Genomic DNA, 26,336 nt, shown 5'->3' on the forward strand with positions numbered 1-26,336 from the left:
AAATGCCGCTTAAGAATTTTAAAGCCTTTTCAAGTTTCTTTTGAAGTCTGCTCTTAGGGGAATATCGAATTTTCATAGACCTATATTATTAGATTGATGAAATTAGTTGAAAATAGGATTCTTCGTAGATTAATTAGAATTTCTTTGAATAGTATTCAAGAGATCTAAAATTTCCATTGTATTTAACGATGAAAATATTTAGAGATATATAAAAACTTCTAGATAATTTTATTCAGTCAGAAACTATGGCCAGTATGCATGTTGACGATACCTGAGCTCAAAACCTTAAGAAAAGTCAAGGCATATCTATGAGCAGAAGATTTAGTAAATACGTCAAAATAAACATAAAAATATGCAGCAAATATTCAAATTTAGGTTAAATTTAACCCAGAAAAGGAACTGTACAGCAATAAAAGTATAAAAAAATAACACGACAGCTGAATCAACAAGTCAAAACGAAAATTATTTTTAATACGAAAAAAGAGCAAGTATACTATTTTTCTTAAACCCCAAAACTATAAACTTTGTTTTAAAAAGTCAGCTAAATCTTTTAAATGCTATTGACAAACAGTCGTTTGTACAAGGGAAGTCTTTATACCTAACCACCAGTAAAAGAAAAATACAATTTTGATGCTAAAGCTCAAAATTTCAACTATTTCCGCCTTACAGGAAACAGATATTTACAGGATTGAAGTGAAAAATGGGCATAATTAAATAAAACGGTGGAACAAAACAAAAAAAAAACTTTTAGTAATAAAATTCCAAATTTTTGAATCCTCGTCCAGGAGTCTTTATCATCGGATGTTATGTGGGAGAATCTTTCCATGAAGGAAGTTTTCATGGGGGAAGGTACATTGCTATGAAGGGGACGCCGGACTTCCCAGCATTATTTATAAAAAGATCATAAATTTATCAAAAAAACAAGTATTTCAACTGCAACAGCAACAACATCGAAACTTTAAACGAACAGAAAATATTACATATATAATTGGGTTCACCCCGTAGTCAATGCCTCGCTCTTAAAGACAAAGATTTTTTAGTACTTTCATAAGAGCTATTTATTCTAATTAACGGCCGTTGTGATTAAGCGGTCATTTTTAAAGAATTGGAACAAAATTCGAACTTTCGCTTAAAGAGCAAGGTATTGACTAGGGGGCGAACCCCCTAATATACGTATTAAAAATATATGAATATAGAAGTTCGTTACGAAAGTTACGTATATTTATTACTAATAAAAACGTTCGTAAATAAAATTAAACAAGTTTTAAGAAAGCCATTTAACTAAATAAAAGTAAATTAACTTGAAAATTTTTGTTTTAATTATCCCTGTACGGTGAGCCAAGATCAAAACCTGCATTTATTCAAAAACGTTCAAAAATTAAATAAAAAAACAAGTTTTTTTTAACTGAAAGTAAGGAGCGACATTAAAACTTAAAACGAACAGAAATTATTCCGTATATGAAAGGGACTGTCCCCTCCTCAACGCCTCGCTCTTTACGCTAAAGTTTTACTCTGTCTCACAACTTTTTTTTTTTAAATAATAAAAAACTTTAGCGTAAAGAGCGAGGCGTTGAGGAGGGGACAGTCCCCTTCATATACGGAATAATTTCTGTTCGTTTTAAGTTTTAATTTCGCTCCTTACTTTCAGTTTAAAAAACTTGTTTTTTTTTTATTTCCTTAAAGTCTATGTTGATTACAGCAGAAGTCTGTGATTACCCTTTAAATAACTCAAAATACTTCTTAGATTTTACTTAGATTAGATTTAGATTTTGCTCAGATTTTAGATTTTATTTAGATTTTAGTTTATATTTTTATTGGTCTTATAATTTTCTCATATCCCTTTTCTTAGTTAAGACCGGAACAGTTAAAACTATAGCATTATTGAAAGATAAGTCAGTCTAAAAATTGATTAATATTAAGATTTTTCTCTTTCTTAAGGACTTCAATGGGGTCTTTCCCAAAACTTAAAATTACTTTTAATTGGGCAGTATTGAGAATTAACTTAGAATAACCAGGTGCTAAGGTCGGGTAACTCGCAACTAGAGATAGAAACTTATTGGAATTGTGTTCCCTTTCCCCTTAACTTAACATATCTTAGAAATTATGCTCAGTGTTTACAATAAATCTCACACATAAAAATTTGAATTCCCTAGACTCTGGTTTTTGTTCACCTCCTAAATTCGTTTTATAGTGTCTATACGGTAGAGTCTGAATTCTGAGGAGAGGTCTACCCATTTCCAGCTTGTTTTTTTGCCTCCCAATTCATTCCTCTACTGTCTATACAGCTAGGCCAGCCTTTATGTCTATACAGAGAGGCTAGAGAGTGGGAAGTCTTTTTAATCATCCTAAGAATTTACAATTGTTTCCACGGTATAGGGAAATTCATTCAAAGGCCTTTCCTGTTGAAGTTAAAGTTTACCTAAGTCCATGGAACACTTATTCTTGCAAAGAAAAATCACTGGTAGGCTAAGTAACTTGTCTCGAATTAAGCTGATAAATTCGTTACAACTGGTGAGAGAAATAATTGGTAAATACCTTGTTTCGAGTTGAACTGATAAATTTGTGTCTAATCATTTGTGGGTATTCCGAGTTCTTAGATTGCTGTGGAAGTCTTTAATTCACTTTCTCGCATCCTATTTGAAATTCTTTTGACTGATAAATTAAAACTTGAAATAGTAGTACCCCTATTCCCGACCTAATTAACATAATTTACTTTACCTGATACTTTGGATTAAGATAATCTAATACTGTAGAATCGAGCTTTAACTAGATATTCAAGTGAATTCTATTAAAAATGTGCAGTAGTCCTAAACTTTAGCATAAAACTTTTTTTTCTCGGTGACGACACCTGGTCAGTAGAGACAGCCTCCTTGGATAACTACGGAACACGCTATTCCACGACAATCAATTCTGACAGAAACCATTGGGGAATATTTATTCAGCAGCGCGGAATTCGACATTTTCTCCTCTTTTTGTTCTTATCAAATTTAACATTATAATCAAGTTGTCACCAAATTTTAAGTACTGGTACGAACTAAATCACCTCAGCCAATTATGCTACCAAATTAATTGATTGTTTCCTTAAGATCTTTGGGTAAATAATTTAACAGATTCAAATCAATACATTAAGGGAGAGAATAAGGAATGCAAGTTAGCCAAAGTCTGCTTAAGGCAATAACCATACATTAGAAAGGGATGAAGGAGTAGTCATCCTGTCTACCTCTGTGTGTTTCTGGTCCTCAGAGGAGGGCAATCTTATATGTGTTAAGTTTAATTTAATTTAGATTCTTTCTCTATTGATAAGGGCTCCCAGACGTGGAGCCAAAATATCCAGATTTTATTATGTAAAGTTTGCTGTTATTTTTTCTTTGTTCCACTGTTTTATTTAAATTATACCCATTTTTTCTCTCTTAAACTCTGTAAATGGAAAAGAAGTGCGGTCTAAGAAATTATCCAGGAAGGAGATACAAAAACATAGACTGTATTGAGATGCAAATAGGATATAGGCTCGTAGGATTGGAGCAATCGACCTTGTTTTGCTTAAAATAACCTTTTGTAAACACATATTTGACAAAAACTGTCACATAACGCTTTTGTCGGCCACCGCTGCCACATTGACCTACCCAGAGCCAGAGTATGTGTTTAATTTTCTTCAAACAAAGATTTAAAGAAACAGAGGAGCCATTTTTTTTTAATTTCGACAAGTTAAAACTTTCGTTAAATGCTTATATTCAAATACAATTATTATATTAGTATATTGAAACAAATTAAATTTTATAATATGTTGAAAATTCAACGTTTTTAAGCATACTAAATATATTTATTAATCTCTCATATTTGTGTGACCGAAGATTGAGGGTATTTTAAGATTGGTTATCTAAAACTGATCTACCCTGCTCAAAAGAATCTTCTCTGGGGCTTTCCTCAACTCAGCAAACTTCCAGAGCTGTTTTTGCTTTACAAATAATAGCCGAAACTACGTTTGATTGAAAGAAAAATCGTTCCTGGAACCGTAGCTCTACCTGTGGAACCGTAACTACCTGACGGAATGTCATGTGCTGGGTGAAAAGGAAATGCCACGTTTAATGGCTATTCAGGGTCATTTAAACGTTTTTATTTAACTTCTTCTGGTAAGGGGAGCAAATCTTCAGAGGAAGACTTTTTTAAGGATCTCAAATACCTGTTCACCTATGAGATATTCATCGTATACAAATAAAGCTATGGCTATTAGTTATTTGAAAGAGAGGAAGGCATGATCTTGGACTGAACTTTTATTAAATATGAATTTTTTTTTGATGTTCAATAAGATTTGCCAATAGTAGAGTAGTTTTATCCTCGTATACATTAAAAAGAGAAGAACTTCACAGAAGAATTGAAAACTTAAATTCATCGCAAATTTTTGTGTTTTTAAGATACAATTCATTATGTCATGACCTTTATAAGAATTTTCACTAAGTTGCTGCTATTGCTGCAATCACAATTCATTTCAATTCTTTAGGTTTATTTATAAATTTTCAGATGATAGGGAATAATATCTTTACTTTGAGTGTCTTTTGAAATAAATAAAAAATGAGTTTGTGCTTAACATTTTAATTTTAATCATATATCTCTTCTCTAACTCTTTGAAAAAAACTTCTTAGGCCAAAGTTTTAAAGGCTCCTTTTTGCCCTTTCTTAAAACCATGTAAAGGTCAAATTTCATGATTCCAAGTAATCAAAAAGGTGTATATGCTAAGCATCATGAAGGGCTAAGGGTAATTAGTTGAAACTTCTAGGGCGCGTTGAGGGGAATGCTGAACAAAATAAAAAAACACTATGTGCATCCATGCGGTCACAATAGCGTATCTGCAATATTTCTGAGAGGGCAAAGAATATTGAGATAAAAATTACAGTACATGGAGAGATAGATTAAAGTACAGCATATGCTTAAGGTATTCTAAAGGCGTATCTGCAACATATCAGAAACGGCAAAGGATACTAAGTTGAAGCTTTCAGGGAAGGCAAAGATGGATGTTAAATTAGGTCGTGATATACTATGTTCAATGATATGTATCTAGGTTGTCCAAAATGGGTCATCCACAATACCTCAGGAACCTCCAAGAGTATTAAGTGGAAATTTTCATGGAACAGTGAGAAAGGTGCTGAATCAAATCGATAGACAAAATCTGCATCCATGTATTAACAAAAGCGGACTTGCAATATCTCAGGAACGGCTAGGGGCATTAAAATGAAATTTTTAGGGAAGGTCATGGAGTAAAATTGAATTAAATCAAAGGACAATAAGTGTATCATGTTTTTCAAAACGGTATATAAGCAGTAACATACGAGAAAATAATAGTATTAAGTTTTATAACTTTCAAGGGAAGCTAAGAAGGGATCTCAAACTATATCATAATACAATGCATGCATCCAGGTTTTCAAAAACGCATATTTGTAATATGTTAGGAACTTCTAAGGGTACTAAGTTGCAGCTTTCAAGTAGTGATGAGGAGTGTGCTGAAATAAATCAAAAGACCCTATTTGCATCCAATTGGTCAAAAAGGTGAATTTAGAAAATATCAGGAACGGCTAAGGCAATTTAGTTGAAATTTTCAGGACGTAGCAAGGGGACATTGAACTAAATCAAAAGACACTATAATCTTCAATGTTTTAAAAATTAGGCACCTGCAATATTTCAAAAACGACTTAGGAAATATATTTCAAGCTTTCAGTGCATATTGCGATATACTAAAACACACTTTATACTTTCAAGTGTCACAAGGGGGTATCTGCAACATCTCAGGAACAGCTAAGGATACTAAGCTGAGACTTTTAAGGAATATTCATGAGGGGTTTGAACTAAATCTAATGACATTATGTGCATCAAGATAGTCAAAAGGGCAAACTTGCAATATATTAAGAACTTTTAAGGCTATTATGTTGAATATTTTAGGGAATAGAGAGAAGAATTAAGAACAAAATCAAAAGACGCTATGAACATTAAGGTCGGGAAAAAGGTGCAATTTAACATCTCTGGATCGGCTAAGGTTATAGTGTTAGAATTATCAGAGGATGATACGGAGAATATTGAACTGCACCAAAAGAGACTAAGTGGAACATGGTTGTCAAAATGGCACGTATGTTATAACTCTGAAGCATCTAAAGGTATTAAGTTGAAACTTTCAAGGAATGGCGAGAAGGGCTCTGGACACAGTCAAAAGACACTATTTGCATTAAGGTCATGAATAATGTGCATTTGCTATGTCTATGGAATGGCTTAGGGTATTAATTTATAATTTTCAGGTAATTCTAATTCCATGGGAATATTGAAATAAATCCAAATACACTAAGTGTAACACCGTAAAATTAACACTAGAACTCTGGAGCAGCAAAAAATATTAAGCTGAAACTTTCAGGGAAGTCGAGAGGGGTTTTGAACTATATCAAAAGACACTATGTGCGAGTTGTCAAAAGGGCATATCTGCAATATTTCAGGAACGACTGAGTATATTAAGTTAAAACTTTTAGGAAATTCTGAGGGGTATGTTGAACTAAATTCAAAGTTATCATGTGTTTTCAGTTTGTCAAAATGGCGTATATGCAATATGTGAAGAACGGCTAAGGTTTAAAGTTGAAACTTCCTTGGAAACACTGAAGAAGATTTTGAAATAAGTAAAGAGAGACACTATGACAATAGTATAATATAAATAATTTACCCTTAAAAAGCAAAAACAGCAGTGTGGAGTGCAAAAAATTGAAGAGAAAAGAAAGCAAAAAAACTTTAAATGCTTTAAGCTAAAAAAAATTAATTAACCAACTTCATTAAGGAAAAAATGCAAAATAGGGTCATAACCAGAAACTAATTTTAAGGTATTCACACATAAAGCATAAGTAAGGCCATTTACTTGAGATGGTATATCAACAAGATCAAACCTATCCACTAATTTACTATTTTGGTACCATCGCGGTAAACGAAGCAAAAAATCTACAATATATGAAATATGCCACTCTTAGGGTACAACAATGTTTCTTACGGAATAAATGTTTAGCACCGGCAAGAAGAGAATAAATACTGCGGTACAAACTACATAAACCCTTTTGATTAAATCTACCTTTATTTAGCAAACTTATCCCGTATCCTACCCTTAGATTCTTAACCGCTCTATCAGGACTGAACAGGTAGAAGAAGGAGAACAACCGAACGGAATTTCCAGACAAGAAACTAAATTAGAACAAGAAAGAAAAGCATTATCTAGATCTAAGGCTGCCAAAATATATCGACTATTAAAATAAATTAACTCACATTTAGCAGGGCTAATCGACAGACCAACGGAGCCAAGATGTGACTTAAGTATGAAAAAATTTCAATCAGGCCCCTGCGGCTATGGTTGAATAGAAGAGCATCGTTGGCATACGCAATGTATGATAAACCAATTTCACCATAAGACATAGAGACCAGCAAAGACCGCTGGTTCTGAGCCAATACACATTTCAATATACTAGGCAACAAAACAGCTCCTTGACGAACCTCTTTACAAACGAGAATGGGGTTTGAATTCTCCTCATTCTATTTCATCTGAACTTTAGTACCAGATTGCCAATAGAAAAAAACTGCCAAGAGCGTATTATTTACACGAGATAAAGCAAGCCAATGTGGGGCATTAGAATGACCAGCGTTATCAAAAGCTCCTGAAATTTCCGCAGTTAGACAGTAAAGTGGATCTTTGGATTTAACCGCGTCTTTCATAAGGCAAGTGAGAATATGGTGAGTCTTAGAGTAGCTAAAACCCCTAAGAAAACTAACTTGCATAGACATAAAATTGCACTTAGAGGAAGAATACAGCTAACATGACCAATTGAAAAACTATCTGGCGCAATAGATTGAGCTAGAAGCGCTTGAAATTGCAATTCCAAATGACTGATAAGAGCAGGATAACCAGATGAAAAATTATTAAAACAAATACCATTACTGTCAAGAACACTAGATCGTTTCATTTTCTTGAGCGCAGACCTGATATCAGCCAATGATACAAATAGAACATAAGGTTGTCGAATATGGTTTGGTAAAAATGATCTAAGATTTTACAAAAAATATTATTTGGAGGGACCTGTTAACAGTACTAAAAACTGAACGGTAAAATTAGAAGAACAGAGTAACTTAAAACTGTAATGAGTGACTGATGTGAACTTTACACTGTTAATTTTATTCCTCCAAGAGGCTTTATTGCTTGGCCTATCCCATGCATTCAAGGGAGAATGGTGCAAACTGCTTTTATAATTACGTTTAGTTTTCTGTTTAATTTAAAAAAAAGGGTCCAGAGGAAGGACGGTCACATGCGATTCAAATGTGCAATTATAACTTTGCTTTAGATTTACCACGTTTTACCTCAGGATCATTATTCCATAAAGGCTTTCTGGTATCTGGGCGAATTCTCTCAACAGCCACAGGGGCTTTGGCAGCAGCTTTCAAACCAGCTGCCAACTGTTGATAATAAGAGTCTAAATCTAAACGGCTGGCTTGAATAGGAATCGAAGTTCGAAACAAAGGGTAAGCCACTTTAATTGAAGATAAAAATGTATTGAGAGTGGCAATGTGCAAAAGGAGATTGATACGTTTCCAGTTATACTTATTAAACCACTTGCAATTGAATGGAAGAGGCTCAACTGACAACGAGCAGAGTAGGTTAAATTTTAGAATCAGAAGGTCGTCCTCAATTTTTTCTTCATTGACATTGACAACTGAACCGACTAAAGATACTTTAGATGCAATTACGTAATCAAGGTTAGACTAGAATCTACCTCTGTTATGAATATATGTGATTGATTGTTTTTCTCTGCGATACAATACCCACTGGGTAGAGATTCTAAAACAAGAGTTATATATGCAAATTATGAAGGATGTCACAATTCATATCATCAGCTAAGATCCAACCAGAGATTCTTAGAATGGAGGTTTTCAAAGAACCATTCTATTCTAGAGCAACATTTAGCGAATACAGTCAGATATGCGATGTTGCGGCAATCACAATGAAGGTATACATTTACAAGGACAAAATTTTCACACTGAATCACCAGAATATTATCTTCAGAAATAGATGGCATTAACACACTACGGATGAAAATCGCTAGACCAACAGATGGACGTCCTTACGTTTTACGTGCCTCGCGTGCGAACAAATTGTGGAAGGAGATCGCTTAAGGCTAGAAATATTAACCTTCGTTAAATGTGTTCTTGCAGAAAAATAATATCATGAGATAATAGACTGTCAAGCAGGAGGTCTTTATCCTTAATACCCTTTATGTTTAAACACACAAAGCTCACTTCCGTTGGGTGAATCATTTTAAAGCAATAGACAAGGTTTCCTTTAGCAATTCTTATCTGAGGCTGTAGGCACCATGATCTTTACTATAATTTGCATATTTTGGCAAGAAGTTACATTGATTGTCCTTGGCGTTTGCACGGGGACCGGCACATTAGGAGCACTTCATTTTGGTGGACTTAAGAGGGCAGCTAGCTATCAAGTGAGCAGCAGATTGGCATCGAGGACAACGCCTTGAGATTATTCTGTTAATGCTTACACGAAAGATCTCATATCCAAGACAGAAATCAGAAGTAATGGCAGAATCAAGGGTAGCAATTTCAAGGAACTCTAACCAAAAAGCGAGTAAAAATTTAATTTGAACAACTTTAACAAGCCCGGGGATCGCAAATTCAGGGTCTTTACTCGAGATATTATTGGGAACATCTTCAACAACACCGAGCTCTTTCCGGGTGATAACCTTTGCTAAAAAATTCTCTAGGGTTTGGCGAGGCCGCGGCGAGAAGTGATATGGCTGAATTTTAGTCACGAGTAATGACAATCCAGTGCAAACTATCATGAGTGGACATCATCGAGAGGATTCCATCATGACCAGTGAGTGAATCAAGCTTATCTTTGCGTAAAATCGGGTCACAAAGATCAGGCGATGGGTTCTTAAGAACCACAGCAAATGACGATTCCACACTACTCGCATTAGTAATATGTGATCACTAGATCCGGAAAACTATGCGTCTGGACATGAGACACTAGTCAGGAGATCCAATTGGTCAAAACACATGCTTACATTAGCGTTAAGAGCAACAAATGCAGAAGCTGGAATGACAGGAACTTTGGATGGAGATTTAGTAACAAATGGTTTCTAGTAATAGTTTCTAAGCCTCAAAAACAACCTCAAATTAAAAAAAAATTGGCTGCATGTTTAAAAATTTGTCGTGTCCACTGTCAATACGGTGCTGAATAAAATTCAGAACTGGACAGTAGAAAAGACCAATCCACTTTTAGTCCTCTGGCATTTTCATATCATTAACAGTTAAAACTGGCTAAGAGGTGGACACAGATACAAAAATCCTACAAAGCAGGGGAGGCGTCGATACCCACTTACCTAGCACCCAGAGTTGAAGGGAGGTCCCTCTTGGTGGATAAACCGACTCTTGTGCCTGGAAAATCGTCCCAATTCTGCCTCCTTAGTAGGTAAATATAATTATAAAAAAGTGGCTGCATTGATTCTTGGCGTAGAAACTTACTTTTCTTTTGTTTATCTGATCAAGAGTTAAGGCCATGAAGACACCTCAACTAAGGTTTCAACTCCAAGGAAATTTGGTAATATTGATATAGATTGTCCTATTTTCTATCTTTTAAGAAAAAGTGAGAGGTCTTTTAATAAATGATCTTAGTATACGTTTGTTTACAAAAACAAGCAGTTTAGAGAAAATGTAACACAATAGATATCTGTAAAGAAATGATTGAGCAGTATTTGTCTGCAATCATGGTTGTAATATGATGGGGTCAAAATGGCTTCAGCCATATACAGGACCAAGTGTGCAGGATTTTAATCCATTTATTTGTATAACATTCCCGGTACCAGTCAATTCAAAGATACACAGTGCAACTATATTTAAATTTGTTGTAAAATTTTGTTCAAAATATAAATAGCAAGTCAAAATAATAATTGTTAAGGAGAAAGCCCAAAGCAGCTTTACAACTGTAACATTTATTAAAAAAAAATTCTAAGGAAAATAAACGGATTTTAATATTTTTTTATTTTCTGCCAAAATAGGTTTTTCAAAAAATAAATAAATTTAGAGTTAAATAAAACCAAAAACTAGAAGGGACCGAGTCAAATGATAATTTTCAAACAGTTCGTGGTAACGAGCTGTAAGTAAGGAGCAACCCAGCTCAATAGTAACCGAAATTCTAAAAAAAGAATTTTGATACCAATAGATACATCAAAAGAATCAGATTTTTATGCCGATTTCAAATATATAAGCTTCATCAAATTTAGTCCAACCCATCAAAAGTCACGCACCTGAGAAAACTTGTCTTATTTTCAAAAAATGGGGAAATACCCCCTAAAAGTCATAGAATCTGAATTAAAATAACACTATCAGATTCAGCGCATCAGAGAACCCAACTGTAGAGGTTTCAAGCACCATCTGCAAAATGTAGAATTTTATATTTTTTGCCAAAAGAAAGATCACGGATGCGTGTTTTTTTGTTTATTTGTTTCTTTGTTTTTTTGCTTTTTCCCTAGTGGTGATCGTATCGAGCCAATAGTCCTAGAATATCAAGATAGGGTTCATTCAGTAAGGAAATGAAAAGTTCTAGTAACCTTTTTAAGTGACCAAAAAAATGGAGGGCTACTAGATCTCCTCCGACGCTCATTTTTTTCCCAAGGTCACCTGATCAAAATTTGAGATAGCCAATTTTTTCAGCATAGTTGAAGTTTTCAGGAGGACTTTTTCCGGTCGGCGGGGGGAGGGTTGGGGGTTATGTGGGAGGATTTTTTCCATGGAGGAAGATATCATGGGGGAAGGGACATTGCTATGAAAGGGGTACCGGATTTCCCAGTATTATTTAAAAAAAAAACGATCAGAAATTAAATAAAGAAAACAAGTTTTTAAATGAAAAACTTTTCAATTGAAAACTTTTCAATATCAAAACTTAAAACAAACAGAAACTATTACATATATGATTTGGTTCTCTCCCTTGTTAATACCTCGCTCTTTATGCTAAATTTTTTTAGTACTTTCATTAGAGTTATTTATTCTAATTAACGGTATTTGTCATTAAGGGGTCATTCTTAAAGAAAAGGAAAAAAATTCAAACTTTAGCGTAAAGAGCGAGGAATTGACTAGGGGGGGGGCGAACTCCTCTAATATACGTAATAAGAATATACGAATATAGAAGTTTGTTAGATAAGTTAATTCGTAAGTATATTGATTATTATATTTATAAGCTAAAGTTTTTTATTGTTTAAAAAAATAAAGGTGTGAGACAAAGTCAAACTTTAGCGTAAAGACCGAGGGGTTGAGGAGGGGACAGCCCCTTTCATATACGGAATATATCTGTTCATTTTAAGTTTTAATGCCACTCCTTACTTTTAGTTAAAAAAAAACTTGTTTTTTTTCATTTAATAACGCTAAGTAATCAGGTCAAACTTAAAAGAAGCAAAAACTGCCACAAACAGGTATATTACTGACATCCCTTAATCTTTCTACAAACCAGAACTTAACTTGCATTTTCAGGGGCAAACCCAGCAATAAATTTCGGGGGGGGGGTGGACATTTTGAATGATGTATGACTGAGGCAAGCTTCCTCTATAGCTGTCTGCATCAAGATACCAAAAATGTAGTCAGAGCATCCGATATGTCCTTTGTTTTTCTTCGTCGAGGGAAATACAGTGCTGACGAAGTGCACTGTAGTGCTATTGTAGTGACTCTAGCAACTTTCTGTGACTATGGAATCGCTGATGCAGAAGCAGCATAAAGTAGTCCATGAACGGGATAAACATAGAAAGTCGGTAATACGTTTGAAGATCCTCTGACGCTGTTGCTTAATTATTTCCATACGTTTGTTTTGGAGCTCACCTGGGCACAAATGCTGATTTCATAATCTTGACACAGATCAGTCCCTTCAGTAAAAAGTGGATGAAACATAGCTTCACTCCTCTCTCTCATGTCTCTAACTTTGCTCTTAAGTTCGTCAGCGTCTTTAAGAAAGTATACGAGATCTATAGTTTCTGACTGCAAAGATGTGATAAATTGTGTGACAGACTTAAAACATTACTGACAGTAACCATAGCTGCAATAAAACTGAATCTCTCAATCAGTGTTGTCACCCTGGCCTGGAATAATTTACTAAATCTGAGACGAAGAAATTTACTGAATCCCATCAATTTTTACTAAATGCTCCAAAAAAATTTTTTTGGAGCAGTCCATCAACCATCGATCAACCATCGCACCATCAACCATCGATTTTTACTATAGGGGGATAATCAATAGGATTTTCACAATCTTTTTCCTTTTTTCTTATTTTTTTCTCTTTTCCTCTTTTCCTCTTTTCTTTTGTTTTCCTTCTAATAAACCTACTGCAGTCGCTTGTCGCTCGAATTTTATTTTTACTTTTTTTTAAAATTAAAACTACAGATGTCGTTGCATAGGCTGACACCATCGATTCGGTGGAGTTACGGGAAGCGGAATATTTCTTTTCCCTAAAAACCGTGGAGCTACTTCCGATTGGTTGAGCGTAGGAGTGGGCTTGCGCAGTACAGAAGCAATATCAACCCTGAAGGGTCTCTTTTTTATGACTCCTTCATAAGTCAGTTAGTAGACTATTTTCGTTCCATGGGGGTGGGTCACAATAGTCGGAGAAAGAGAAACAAAAATTTTCTGCAAGTTTTCACAGGTCGGTAAACTACTGTCCTGTTTGTTCAAATCACTTCTCTCAGACTTGAACGAGTCAAACGGCAGTTGTCCGTTTGCGCTTGCAAGAAGTGAATTCAAAAGGGCGTTGTCCCACCATTTCTGTAGTATCTTGCTGGGAGAACCGGTTCTACCGGAAATAGATTGCGAGCGATACCCCACCTAGTAAGCCTTGTCTGTATTTGGCGGTTTTTTCTTGCCATCTCCTTAAGGGATGCTGTCCTGGTACTGATGAAGCACTCAAGAACCTTGAATGCATCGATCCTTCTGTTGCTTTGTGTAGCTCCGTATAATACTCAGTAATTTACTGTTTGAGTAGACAGCAGTTTAGTTGCTATTGGTAGATTTTGGTGCCCAATAAACAAGAAACTGCCGCCTGAGAAAAACTTCAGATGATTCTAGCATTGTTTTGAGCCGAACGCTTCCTTTTCTGGTAAATTTACTAAGAAACTTACTAAATTTAAAAACATTTTATAAATTTACTAATCGTAACCTTGGTTTACTAAATTTACTAACTCAGGTCTGTTTTCACGAAATCTAGTAAAATTGCGCTAAGTGTGGCAACCATGCTTTCAATATCAGATAGCAGAGAATAGGCTGTACTTGAAGGTTTAGAATCTGAATTAAGATGTTCTTGAAATTCCCTCATAGCCTTACAGATAATATTGAAAATCTCTTTAAACAAAATGATCGCTTTTAAGTGCTCTAACCATCTAGCATCACCAAATTTGTTCAATTTTATTCTTTTTGTTCCTGTGATAAGATTACTTTCTTAAACAATCCGTTTGAAAATTGCAGAGTGTTTGGGTGAAATTCTAAAGAAATTAATTACTTATTTCAAAGTTCCTAAATAATTTATTATAACAGGTATGTTGTACAAATGACACAGGACTAAGTTTAAGGAATGACTTTCACAGTGAACATCGACTGCATGGGGAAAAATTTCACAGAGTATAGCAGCACAACGTTGAAACTGGCTGCTCATAGATGAAGCTCCATCAAAACCTTGCCCCTTTAAGTATTTAAATTGATTCCCATTCCAACTAAGGTTTGTATCAACCCACCAAGGTCTGCTATCTGATATCAACCAACTGTTTCTTTTTGAAAAAGTCTTTCATTGTTGATTTCCGTTTTGAAATGATGGGGGACGAATTAAAAAACAGCGGCGTAGACTTTTATACAAACACTGAAAAAGCACACATGTGATTTAAATGAAGTTTAACAATCTTAGGAGCCAGAGGTTATAACAGCACATGGCTTACTTGGCAGCAGCCTGGCATCGTTCCCAGCTGCATTTTCATAGAACAAAAATTCTCGTATGGAGATAGTCACACATTACCCACTTGTTGAGCATAAATTACTCTACAATCTACATTAATGGGATTAAAACCCATAATGAATTTGGTTAGCTTTTAAGACAGTTTTATTTCAAATTTTATTTTATAAAATGAATAAATCATTCAGTTTTTATCCTCATCACAATACGATTTACAACGTACATTGTACATTTGTATTACTCAAGATCTATAAAAATGTTGACCCTACAGGACAAATTTCCCAGGTTTTTGGGGGCCGGTGGGGGGATATATCCCCACTATCTTCCCCTGGGTTCGTCCCTGTGCATTTTATTCGTCCCTTGCAGGGTAATAATATCCCAAAAACCTACAGGAAAGGAATTTAAGTTTCTATTCTATTATAAAAGTGTTATTTATGCCCCCTATATATTTTGGAGATTGTACAAACTTGAAATGAACTTAAACGAAAACAAACAAACGAAATAATTTAAAACGAACAAGAACTGCTACAAACAGGTATATTAATGACAACCTCCCCCCCCCCCTAATGCCTTCTAAAGGCCAGAACTTAACTTCCACTTTACCCAAAACAAATTACAGTTTAAGTTTTGTCTTTTATACGTTCATAAGTTCAAAATTTCCGAGTCTTTTAGGAATGATTATCAATATATATTAAACATTCAATCACAATTTATTATCACTTTTCAGTAGTCTTCGTTATTGTAGTGATTTTCATTCCTTTTTTATTGATGTCATGACAAATAAAAACATATGTCTTAAAATAAAAAAAAGTGTTTAGTGAAGCACAAATGAAGTTCTGGCCATTTGGGAATTCAGATCTTGTGTGCGTCGATCATCTTTCGCTTCAAATAAATATCTTGTTATTTAAAGAAAATTCAAATAAATAAACCCTTCCTTACTCGAGTCTCAATGAGCAACCGTTTTATCATGTTGCTCTTTTATTGGAGCAGTTGTTCTTGAATAATTGCTGGAAATAGCTTAACATAGCGTAAAGAGGAGGGGAGTCTAAAGAACGATAGTCCTCCTCTTATATGGGACAACTGTTGCTCGTTTTGATTTTTAATGTCCCTCTTTACTTTCCTTTAAAACTTGTTTTCTTGTATTTCTGTGGATGTATATAACATTTTGCGTATTAGAAGTATGATGGGAGATCTCTCCCCAACTGTCCTTGGTTTTGCATTGAAGTTTAATTTTGCATAATGTCGCCTTAAAAATGACTTGCCTCTAAAAAAAGATCACCTCTTTTCTTAATTTGGTCTGAAGTGCCAAAATGATTCTTCAGGAAGTCATGTTTATATTTTTCGAAGAGGCCTCGTTAGAATCTTTTAAATTTGTCTGTTTAATCTTTAATCTAGAATATACAGCTGCTTTATTTTTAGCAGGAAAATATTTTTGAACTATATTTCTTTTGAGCTCGTATTCTTATTACTATCCTTTTTTAAGCATATATATCAAACGACAACTGTACGAGTAATGAAGCACTCTACAAATACGTTTATTAGGATTAACAAATTTAGGACAATGAAGAATATCAACCTCTATTTGGGTATCTCTCTCTTGGTGCCCAACTCTAGTAGAATCGTTTAAAAATACGAGCAGCATGTCTATGCATAGAGGCTTCTGTTCAAATGCAATTCTACGTTTGAGGGCCGTATCCAGGATATTTTTGGGTTGGGAGGTGTCTAAAAACTATTATTTAGTGGAGGGAGGTATTTACAAAAACTTTAAAAAAGTGTATCAAAAATCTGTTATACTCATTTTGTTACGTATTTACGAGTCGGACAAACATTTAAGTGGGGTTAAGACCCGCTCCTCCCCCTGAATGCAGTCTTTCTACCTTTGGATTTGATATTAGTACTGGTGTCTGGGGTCAGTCAGCAAAAATCTATAGCATTAAGTAAGTCCTGGCCCATCTTGCATTAATTTTAAATTTAACACACCTTGCGTGTGTTAGGTTGAGCACACTAGAGAGAATATAGTACAGTAGAGCACAATAGAGAGAACATATTCTCTTTACTGTGAGGTTGAGTCTCAATGCATACATTTGAACTGGACTTAAACGTGACTAAGGAAAAGGATAGGCAACATGTAGAAGATTATAACTTAAAGTGCTATAGATTTCCATATCTTATCATCCTCAGCAAAAAAGATCACATAAAAGTGGAATTCCTGGAACACCTGAGCATTAAAACTTAGGCTATGCATGTCCGGCGACATTAAGGCCTATGCTGCCTTAATCTTAAAGCTATGGTTCATGGTTAGGCATTTTTTTTAAATTAAAGTTCAAACTTCAGAATAGTCTGTATTCTTAAAACCGAATTAGTTCATTGGTTCCCTTATATGAAATTTTTATTCAGTGAATAGAAGACAAATTTTTGTTTTTAAAAAATAGAAATCCGGTTTTTCTGTGGTTATACGGAAAACAAATGGTTGTGCATTTCCTCCAAAAAGTGTAAATAGCCCTTACAGACGGGCGAATATGGGAGATTGGATACTATCATTTTCAGTGTTAAATGAGTCCCACCCAACATTGAACAATATCAAATCTCTCCGACATACAGACATTTTCGCTCTTATTATTTCAGACTCATTTTTTCCTCAAAATATTGTTTTTGAGAATAAGAAGTTTGGCAGTAGATTCCATCTCTAATTACCCCTACATGTACCTGAAGAATCCTTTTACAACAGTTTCAAACACCTACCTGCAAAAATGCAAGGTTTATTTTTTTTAGAATTTGTTTTAGAATGTATTAAAACCTCCTTAATCGAATTCTTCGAAATGCTGGGTTTGATGGTGTATTTTATCAAGGTCACTTTTTTGGAAGTGTTTCTCGTCTTTTCCAAAATTAGAAAGAATTTGCTCAGGCTTAAAACTTTTCAAAGGTAATTGGAAATTTAATGAATTTTACATTTTTGTAATAGCCATAGCAAACCCAAATCTTTTGACATAATATGTTGTTATAAAAAACATGCTTCCTAGTGTCTGCCATTAGCACGAATCGCTCTTCACTTGCAGTTTGTCACCACGAAGTGTTTCAAAATACACACCAATCACTGATTAATTATACTCTAAAAAGTGAATAAAAAGGTCAAATTGACCATTTACCTGTTAGTGCTGCTGTCGCAATGACATATAAAGAAAAGGACAAGGCACAAACTGACACAGTACTTTCTTGATTTAATGAGAGCCATCCTAAGTTAAATATCATCAAAACTATTCATAGTAATCAATTATGATTCTAGAAAAATAAAGTACACAGCTAAAACACGCTATTACAGCTAAATCCCATAAAGTATTTGTGTTTGCCTCAACAGGCTTATCCCTACTAAGGGAAGGACCATGTTAGTATCCGTCTTTTGAAAGCATTCAGTATGCGCGCCTTTCTGAGATACTGCCCAAATAGGTTAGTTTCATGCAAGTTTCCGTGATATCCTTTTTATTTAGTTTATAAGAACTTTAGTGTGGTGTGGCTGAAAATATGTTATTAATGTATTTTTGAGAAAATTCGGCAACAAAAAATTACCCAAGAATCATAGCTATTTTGGTCTTAAATTTTGCTGAAGTAGATAGACTGTGAATTTTACTATCAAAGTTATTAAAATATAAATATACCAAACGATGAACCAAACAAAATTCTAACGCAATATTCTAGTGTCGGCTTACTAGAAAGCCACATGCCCCTCAGTGTTATTCTTTTTCCATCCAACCATTTCGTACGGAAGTGGTAATAATAAAAACTTAAGAGGAGGCTTTTTGGATGGAAACTGAAATTTATTAATGGTCTTTCAGGGCCTTTTTTGGTCTCTAAAGACCAAAAGTGATTGAAGGACAGCAAGCCCACCCTTCCATGATGTTATTGCCCCGGGGAACCTCAAAGCCCCAGTGGTATTGGATCAAAATTTTGAGATCACTATTTTGTTTAAAATAGTCGAAAGGCCTTCTATATGTGCTTCCAGGGTCAATATTGCCCACGCAAACCCTTGGGAAATAGCCATAAATCAAATAAATTACTCCTTGGTCAGAGATAGTATCAGGTCATTTATTTTTTTTTTCTCTACTATTGAGAAAGGTGTGAATATTTAGTCTGATTATCCGATCAGCTTGAAAGCCTTGTAATATTTCATTCGTCTAATATTTCTTAAAATATCCCTCGGCCACGCTACTGACACATAAGGCAAACCTGTTAAATCAAATGACGTTATGTGAACCCGAGTTTTCAAAATATTATTTGCAAAATCTCAGAAATGGTATGGCTGATGAGTTGCCATTCCCAGTGGTTTTTGGGGTGTCAAGTAGACCTCGATTTTTTCGAGGGCAGGAGGGGTAAGATCTAAATCGGGAGACACTGATTGTGTAAACATTACCAAAACAAGATGTCTGCAATGGATCAGGGACAGCTTCAGGAATGGAAATGAAACTCTTAGGGAGTGTTGAAGCACAAAGTTCACCTGGAATTTCAACCTGGAGGGGAGAAATAAAAGCAAGTCAAAAGATAGTGTATCTGTCAAGTTTATCAATACAGCAAATTGGAAACATATGGAGAACGGCTTGAGGGAATTGAGTTGAAACTTTCAGAGTGTTGGGAAAAGATGATGGGTCAAGGAAACTTCAATGTAAATTTTTAAAGCTACCGTTTTTTTAATGGGACATCAGGCTTTCGACCAAAGACGGGGGCCAATAGTTATTGTGTCTTCAATTTGTTTTAAATTTTAAAAATTAGGTATGATGCTCCGATGTTGGAATGTTTAAGAGGGTGGTAGTCCCACTTTCTCATTATGGTAGCCTACTTGTTGTTTGTTTAAAGTTTAACTTGGTTATTCATCTAACTTCTTCTTGTTTCAAATTTCATTTAATCAGATTAGCCACTTACTTTTATTTCTATATTTGTGTAAATTTCTTTTCCACCGTAATTATTGTAACTATCATCAACACGGACCATGATCATTTATACTTTTCCAAGTAATCAGAGATGTTTTGTGTAAACAAAATCAGATTTCATCCTGGATCGCAATCTCTCGTCACTAATCTACTTTAGAGACTTATATAAAGCAAAATCCGTCGGAATAATAAAATTGTTAGGCGAAAGGACTCGCCTTGTTTCACATAAGATTTCTCCAGGACCATTAAGGAGTTTTCTACCTAAAGAACAGTCTGTTGCTAAAGAGAAAAAATTAGGGGGATTTACGGGTCAGAATATTATGTAAATGATATTCTTTCAAGCTATGTCGTGTACACAGGACAATGGAGGGAGGGAGGGAGTGATTCGTCAATTTTGCTCTGATAAGTGACGAGAGAACCTTGACTCTTGAGACATCTGTGTGGAAAAGGTCGTTAGATTCTTTCTGAAATTAAAAAAATTCTTTATTTCACAAGTAAATGAATAAATTTTTTGTGATCTATTAAAAAGTCAATAAGATCAATAAGTATTGACAGTTACCTTGTTTGGATGGTCCAAGTCTTATGACTAGGAAAACCAGTGTGTTTTGTTCCGGTTATTGTTAGGTTGTTAGGTTGTTATTGTTATATCTCTTTGTTAAATTAAGTTCAAGTGAAATTCGTATATAATTAGTGCTAAAAGAAAACGCCGAATGAGCTGCCTTTTAAAACCCGATTCAAATAGATTGGCTAAGCCTAAAATTAACGTGCTAGCAAAATCGACTCGATAGCAAAATCACCCAAACAGGGCTGCCTTCTAAATCTCTGTTCAAATAGATTTACTAACCCAAAAACTAACATGTGTCTTGTGTATTAATTCTTATCCATTATTACTAAATTTAATACAAGATGCTCTGATCAAGCAGCCCGTAATAACGAATTGTTTGTAAAGAGAGGTCCCATAGTATTCAAAATTTCATAAAATAGAACCCTGATAACCACAAATGTATCAAAAGCAATTCTTTTTGCTGAGACTCCTAAAATTTAAAACCTTAATTATCATAACTTATTAGCATAAAAAAAAACCCAGAGCTTTTTGAAATATTCGAGAACACTCCCAAGAAGGGAATATTCTTATTGAGAATTACACCTTCCGACTGAGCATTTCCAAAAACCTTATACCCGAGGTTTCTATACGAAATTTTGCATTTTTCTAGATGGATATAAGTCACGGATACGTCTTTATTTCGTTGTTTATTTTTTGGTGTGTAGTCATATCAAACCTTTGGCCTTATAGCCTGGAACCATAGCTCGTTCCATGTGTTAGTTCCCTATTCAAGTAACAAAAGCGATCAAACACAAAAGAGGACACAGCAAAAGTGCCCATCTATTAAACCCCCACGTCATGTTTGTCCGACCCGTAAAAATGTGACAAAAATGAATATAAACAAATTTTTGATGTTTTTTTTTAAGTTTTTTGTACCGGGGACGGGGGGGGGGATCCTCAAGGAGTGGGGATTTTCAATGGAATTTCCCTTCAAAATTAGAAAATGCAACCATATAAACTATTGTTGGTATTTGAAAAGAAAATTCTAAGCATATACCTTTTTTAATTTGTATTTTCTAACATAAAATTTAACCTTTAAAAAACAATAAGTCAGGGTTGAGTTAGGTTGCAACTTCCTTCATATTTAAAACACCCTGAAAGTTGTGTTAAAATTAACAGAAAGTAAATACAATACATGTGATTGAAATAAAACTAAGGAGTGACATTAAAATTTAATTTGAATAGAAATTAACCCATGTATTTTGGAGGCTACCACCACCACCCTCCGTCCTCTGTGCGCTAAAGTTTAACTTCTGCTTCAATTTGACAATAAAGGGTGGTTTGCTTAGAGTACAGTTATTCCCCTATTAACGTGGGGTAATTGCCAGTTAATTTTAGTTTTTGCATTTTCCTTCACTTTCCTTTGAGAAAAAACTTTTTTCTTTTTAATTTGATTGCATAAAAAGACTTAAGTCTGTTCCGTGTGTCGAGTTAGTAGCGTATATTACTTTTCACCAAACGCATTGTCACCGAATAAGCCAAGTACCAGAGGGGTCAACTCGCAACAAATTAGGGGGGAAAGTATAATTTACTTTTCAAACTCTGGAAGAAACAAGTTTTGTCATTTCTTACTTTTTTGAGAGAATCAAATGACAAAATTAAAACAAGGTATTTCTTACAAAACAAGGTAATGACAATAATTCCCCCCCCAAAGAAAAAAATTCTGAAGCCTGGAGGGAGGCAGAAAATCTAAGAGGGGAACTTGCACACACACACCCATTTCTGCCACGGCCAAGTCCCACCAACCGATGATAATATTTAAGAATGGTACCACGGATATTTGATCTATCAAACGGTTTGTGGTAACGAACTGTATGTAAAGAGCGATCCGGCTCTATAGTAACCGAAACTCTAAAAGAGGAAATTTTGATACCAATAGATATAGGCTATCAAAAGAATTGGACTTTTATGCTAATTTCAAATATATAAGTTTCATTAAGTTTTATATTACCCATGAATGGTTACGAGCCTGAGAAATTTCTCCTGATTTTTAAAAAAAGGCAGAAAAACCCCCTAAGAGTCATAGAATCCTTATGAAAATCTCACCATCAGATTCAGCGTATCAGAAAACCCAACTGTAAAGGTTTCAAGCGCCTATCTGAAAAAATGTGGGATTTTATATTTTTTGCTAGAACAAAGATCACGGACGCGTGTTTATTTTTTTTTTTTTTTTTTTCCAGGGCCGAATGTATCGACCCAGTGGTCCTAGAATATCGTAAAAGAGCTCATTCGAGCGAAATTAAAAGTCCTAGTGCCCTTTTTAAGTGACCAAGAGAATTGGAGGGCAACCAGGCCCCCTTTTTTCTCAAAATCGTCCGATCAAAATTTTAAGATAGCCATTTTATTCGGCATAATCGAAAGGCCAAATAAATATGCATTTGTAAATACCAGGACCCCCACAGTCCCTGGGAAAGGTCTTTAAGTTACAAAATTTGCCTGTCGTTTATGGTATAGTATTTGTTATTGGGAAGTATGCATACAAATTTTTGGGAAGGGGGCAAACGGGGATAATATTTCCTGGGGAGGGAAGTCTCCAGGGGGAGGGAGATTTTTTAGGGGAAATTTTACATTGGGGAAATTTGCAAGAATTCCTAGACGAAATTATTCTTATGTCTTGCTTTCTCATTGCCTGCTCAATTTTACGCATGGAGATGTTAAGGGTAATTGTCCAGGGTAAATTTTCACCAGGATTGAATTGTCTAGAGAATAAACCCTTGAGACAGAGGAATTTTTCAACGGAGGAGTAGCCAGATTTCCTGGCATTACTTAAAAAGCGACCAGAAATTAAATAAGAAACAATTTTTTTTAACTGAAAGTAAGGAGCAATATTAAAACTTAAAACAAACGGAAATTATTCCATATATGAAAGGGGCTATCCCCTCATCAATGCCCCGCTCTTTACGCTAAAGATTGCTTCTTTGTCACAACTCCACTTTTTAAAGTAATAAAAAACTTTATCGTAAAGAGCGGGGCGTACGTGTTTTTGAACGTTCTAATGACTTTATAACGGATTGTAGCATGAATTTTAAATTAAAAGTGTTAAAAATATGGGAGTGCAAAATAAAGCAAAACTGGAAATATTCTGCATATTCATAGAAAGAAAAATTTACTTAAAAATGTTCTGAGCTTGTTTTAAAAAATATTATTATGAATCTGCTTTAGTTCGTAATAATGATGCATCTATTTTAATTAGAAACTTCTGTAGAAAGTTTCTATCTTCTTGTTAGCAAGTCTTAGAACAGGAAAAAGTTGATTAGGAGCTTCATTCGGCACATGCTTACATGACAAATTTCAGGGAATTTCAATGTCACAATTTTAAAAGAGGTTCCCAAAATAACATGCATATCCCTCAAATGGTATTATTATAACCCTTTAAATGAGATTGAATAAAAAAAAAAAATTCCCTGACAGGAGGTTTAAACCCAAGATTGTATTCTTGATACAAAACTTTCTTGTACATTGCAACCGATTTTGCTGACAACCCCTTTTCTGCAGCAAAATCTTTGTAAAGATCGTACATCTTCTGAAGGCTAAGATTAGAAGAAAGATATTTCCTGGAAGTTTGTGACCTTCCATAGTGGTATTTATAAGCAGGAAATGATTCAATTTGCTGCTTTATGAGCTCAATGTCAGCCGGGACTGATCTGTTGAAAGCTTGGCGTCTCTCAGGAGTGCTAATAATAGAGAACTTCCCATGTTTTCCTTGAACCGTTGCAAGCTCTGCTTTGGTTAGAGCAAAGACAGACATAAAACGGGACTTGCATGTTTTAAAACACTAACTGACTGGGTTTTCTCGCCATCATAGTCCATTTCCTCAGCTGGCTGAAGGCTTTGTATACCTTTGGAGGATTAAGAACAAAAGCAACGGAGTCTTCTTCGTCGCTGATACTACTGGAAGGAACAAACTCAGAAATCATTGATTCTGCAGAAAAAAGATCCTCCTCTGGGTCACTCTCCATCAAAATTTCGTCAATTGCATTTAGATCCGAAGGTTTCGAAAGATCAAGTTTTCGCCTGGTTCTGCGATCCATATAGCCTGGAAAAAAGGTAGTGTTTAAAACTAGTTTAAAGCCTTTTAAGAGTATCAAGCATCTTTCAGTTCTGTCACAACACTCTCCTAACCAAATGAGCTTAAATATACACTTTTACATCCGTGGAATCAGTTCTCCAGTTTGGCCATTGAGCCCACAAAGACTTAAATAAATGTAAGACTAGCTTTTTCTGCTGTTTTTGTAGAGAGAATATACTATTTTTTGGTTTTCTATTTGGGTGGATAATGTGAATTCGAGATACTTTTTCTGGCAAAAGACAAAAAATATGTATTTGCAGCTGCAATTCTGTTTTTATTGCTTCTAAAAACATTTGCAGCAGAGCTTATTAACTCTGAGGATTCATTTACAGTGAGAGTAACCTTCTGAGTAATTGGGTGGTGAATTGCCTGTTTAGCAGGATCATCAGGAATTTCCTTACCCTTAATCATTATGTGAGAAGGAAGCCAAATAATTTTCAGTTGAAAAGCCTGGGAAGACACCATTTTTTAAATCTTTTTCTTTTAGATGAAAAATAATTGGAATAACATTTCCTTGCCTCTTTTTGAGATCAGAAAGAACACTTTTACAATCACAGAAGATAACAAAGGAATCTGATCCAACTTCCAGCATAGCGTCCAGAGCTTTCTGGACAGCAAGGCATTCCGCATGGAAAGTCGAGGATCCATCTCAAACTCTAATCCCAATTGATGAACCATTCCATTCAGTAAAAATACCTATGGAAGCCCTTCCATCTTTTTCTGTAGATGAACAATAATTGGAATAACATTTCCTTACCTCTTTTTGAGATCAGAAAGAACACTTTTAGAATCACAGAAGATAACAAAGGAACCTGATCCGGCTTCCAGCTTTCTGGACAGCAAGGCATTCCGCATGGAAAGTCGAGGATCCATCTCAAACTATAATCCCAATTGATGAGCCATTCCATTCAGGAAAAATACCTATGGAAGCCCTTCCATCATTGGAAACGTATCGATTAGTAAAAATCTTTTTCTAACTGCAAAATTCTGCCACTTTAGCTAATATTAGTTGACGAAGGATTTGAGTGTTCATTTTAGTCTTTGGACAATCCATGCCAGGGATATTAGTGTTTATGACATAATCAGTAATATTGGGAGGTCTGGAGGAGGTCTGAGTCTGGCAACAAAATATTAGATTTTCAGTAACACCAATACTATCCAGTAAGAAGTTCAACTTGACAATGGCTGGACTACTATATGTCTTCCAATTTTCACATGAGAATGATAAATTTGTAGAACACTCCTTGAAAAACGAGGTGGTTATGATTTTTGTTAACTTTCATAAAGTAATTAGAGGTTAATTTCAAGAACCTTTCTTCTAAAGAAGGGATATTCACCTTCTTGTACAGTGCTGCAGTGGGCGTACTTTTAAGAGCACCAGTGATAAGTCTCAGACTCTAATGTACTAATGATTCTATTTTAGAAAGTACTTTTTTGAAACTGAGAAGTAAACAGGAAGACAATATTCAATCTTTCCATATATGATGGAAATGAGTAGTTTTCGAAGCCCATCTCGGCTGGCACCCCACTTTTGCCCTACAACAGTACGCATAAAATTCAGCCGTTTTTCAAGTGCATTAGTCAGATAAGAAATATGAACATTACAATTTAACTTATTATCGAGCCAAACTCCAAGGAACTTCACATTCCTGTCAAAGTGAATGAACTGATTATACAGAGTCAAACTGGTTGAGGGACAATCTTGCCTATGGTCACTTATCCTATTGAAAACAGTGCCAGTATTTTTTG

The 26,336-nt window shown here is 34.9% G+C and overlaps 1 protein-coding gene across 1 annotated transcript in view; it reads right to left on the reverse strand.

Moving 5' to 3' along the window:
• Rdl (Resistant to dieldrin) overlaps positions 1-18,329 on the reverse strand; it is a 469,434-nt gene extending 451,105 nt beyond the window's left edge. The window contains exon 1 of the mRNA XM_089099501.1: positions 18,142-18,329. Within this exon, the coding sequence (XP_088955627.1) occupies positions 18,142-18,227 (86 nt within the window). The 5' untranslated portion in view covers positions 18,228-18,329. The remainder of the gene's footprint in view (positions 1-18,141) is intronic.
• Positions 18,330-26,336: the final 8,007 nt, after the last annotated feature.

The sequence above is a fragment of the Artemia sp. Qi Xiang Cuo genome, chromosome 2 (genome assembly GCF_049724085.1).
Source record: "Artemia sp. Qi Xiang Cuo chromosome 2, ASM4972408v1, whole genome shotgun sequence".
NCBI lineage: Eukaryota > Metazoa > Arthropoda > Branchiopoda > Anostraca > Artemiidae > Artemia > Artemia sp. Qi Xiang Cuo.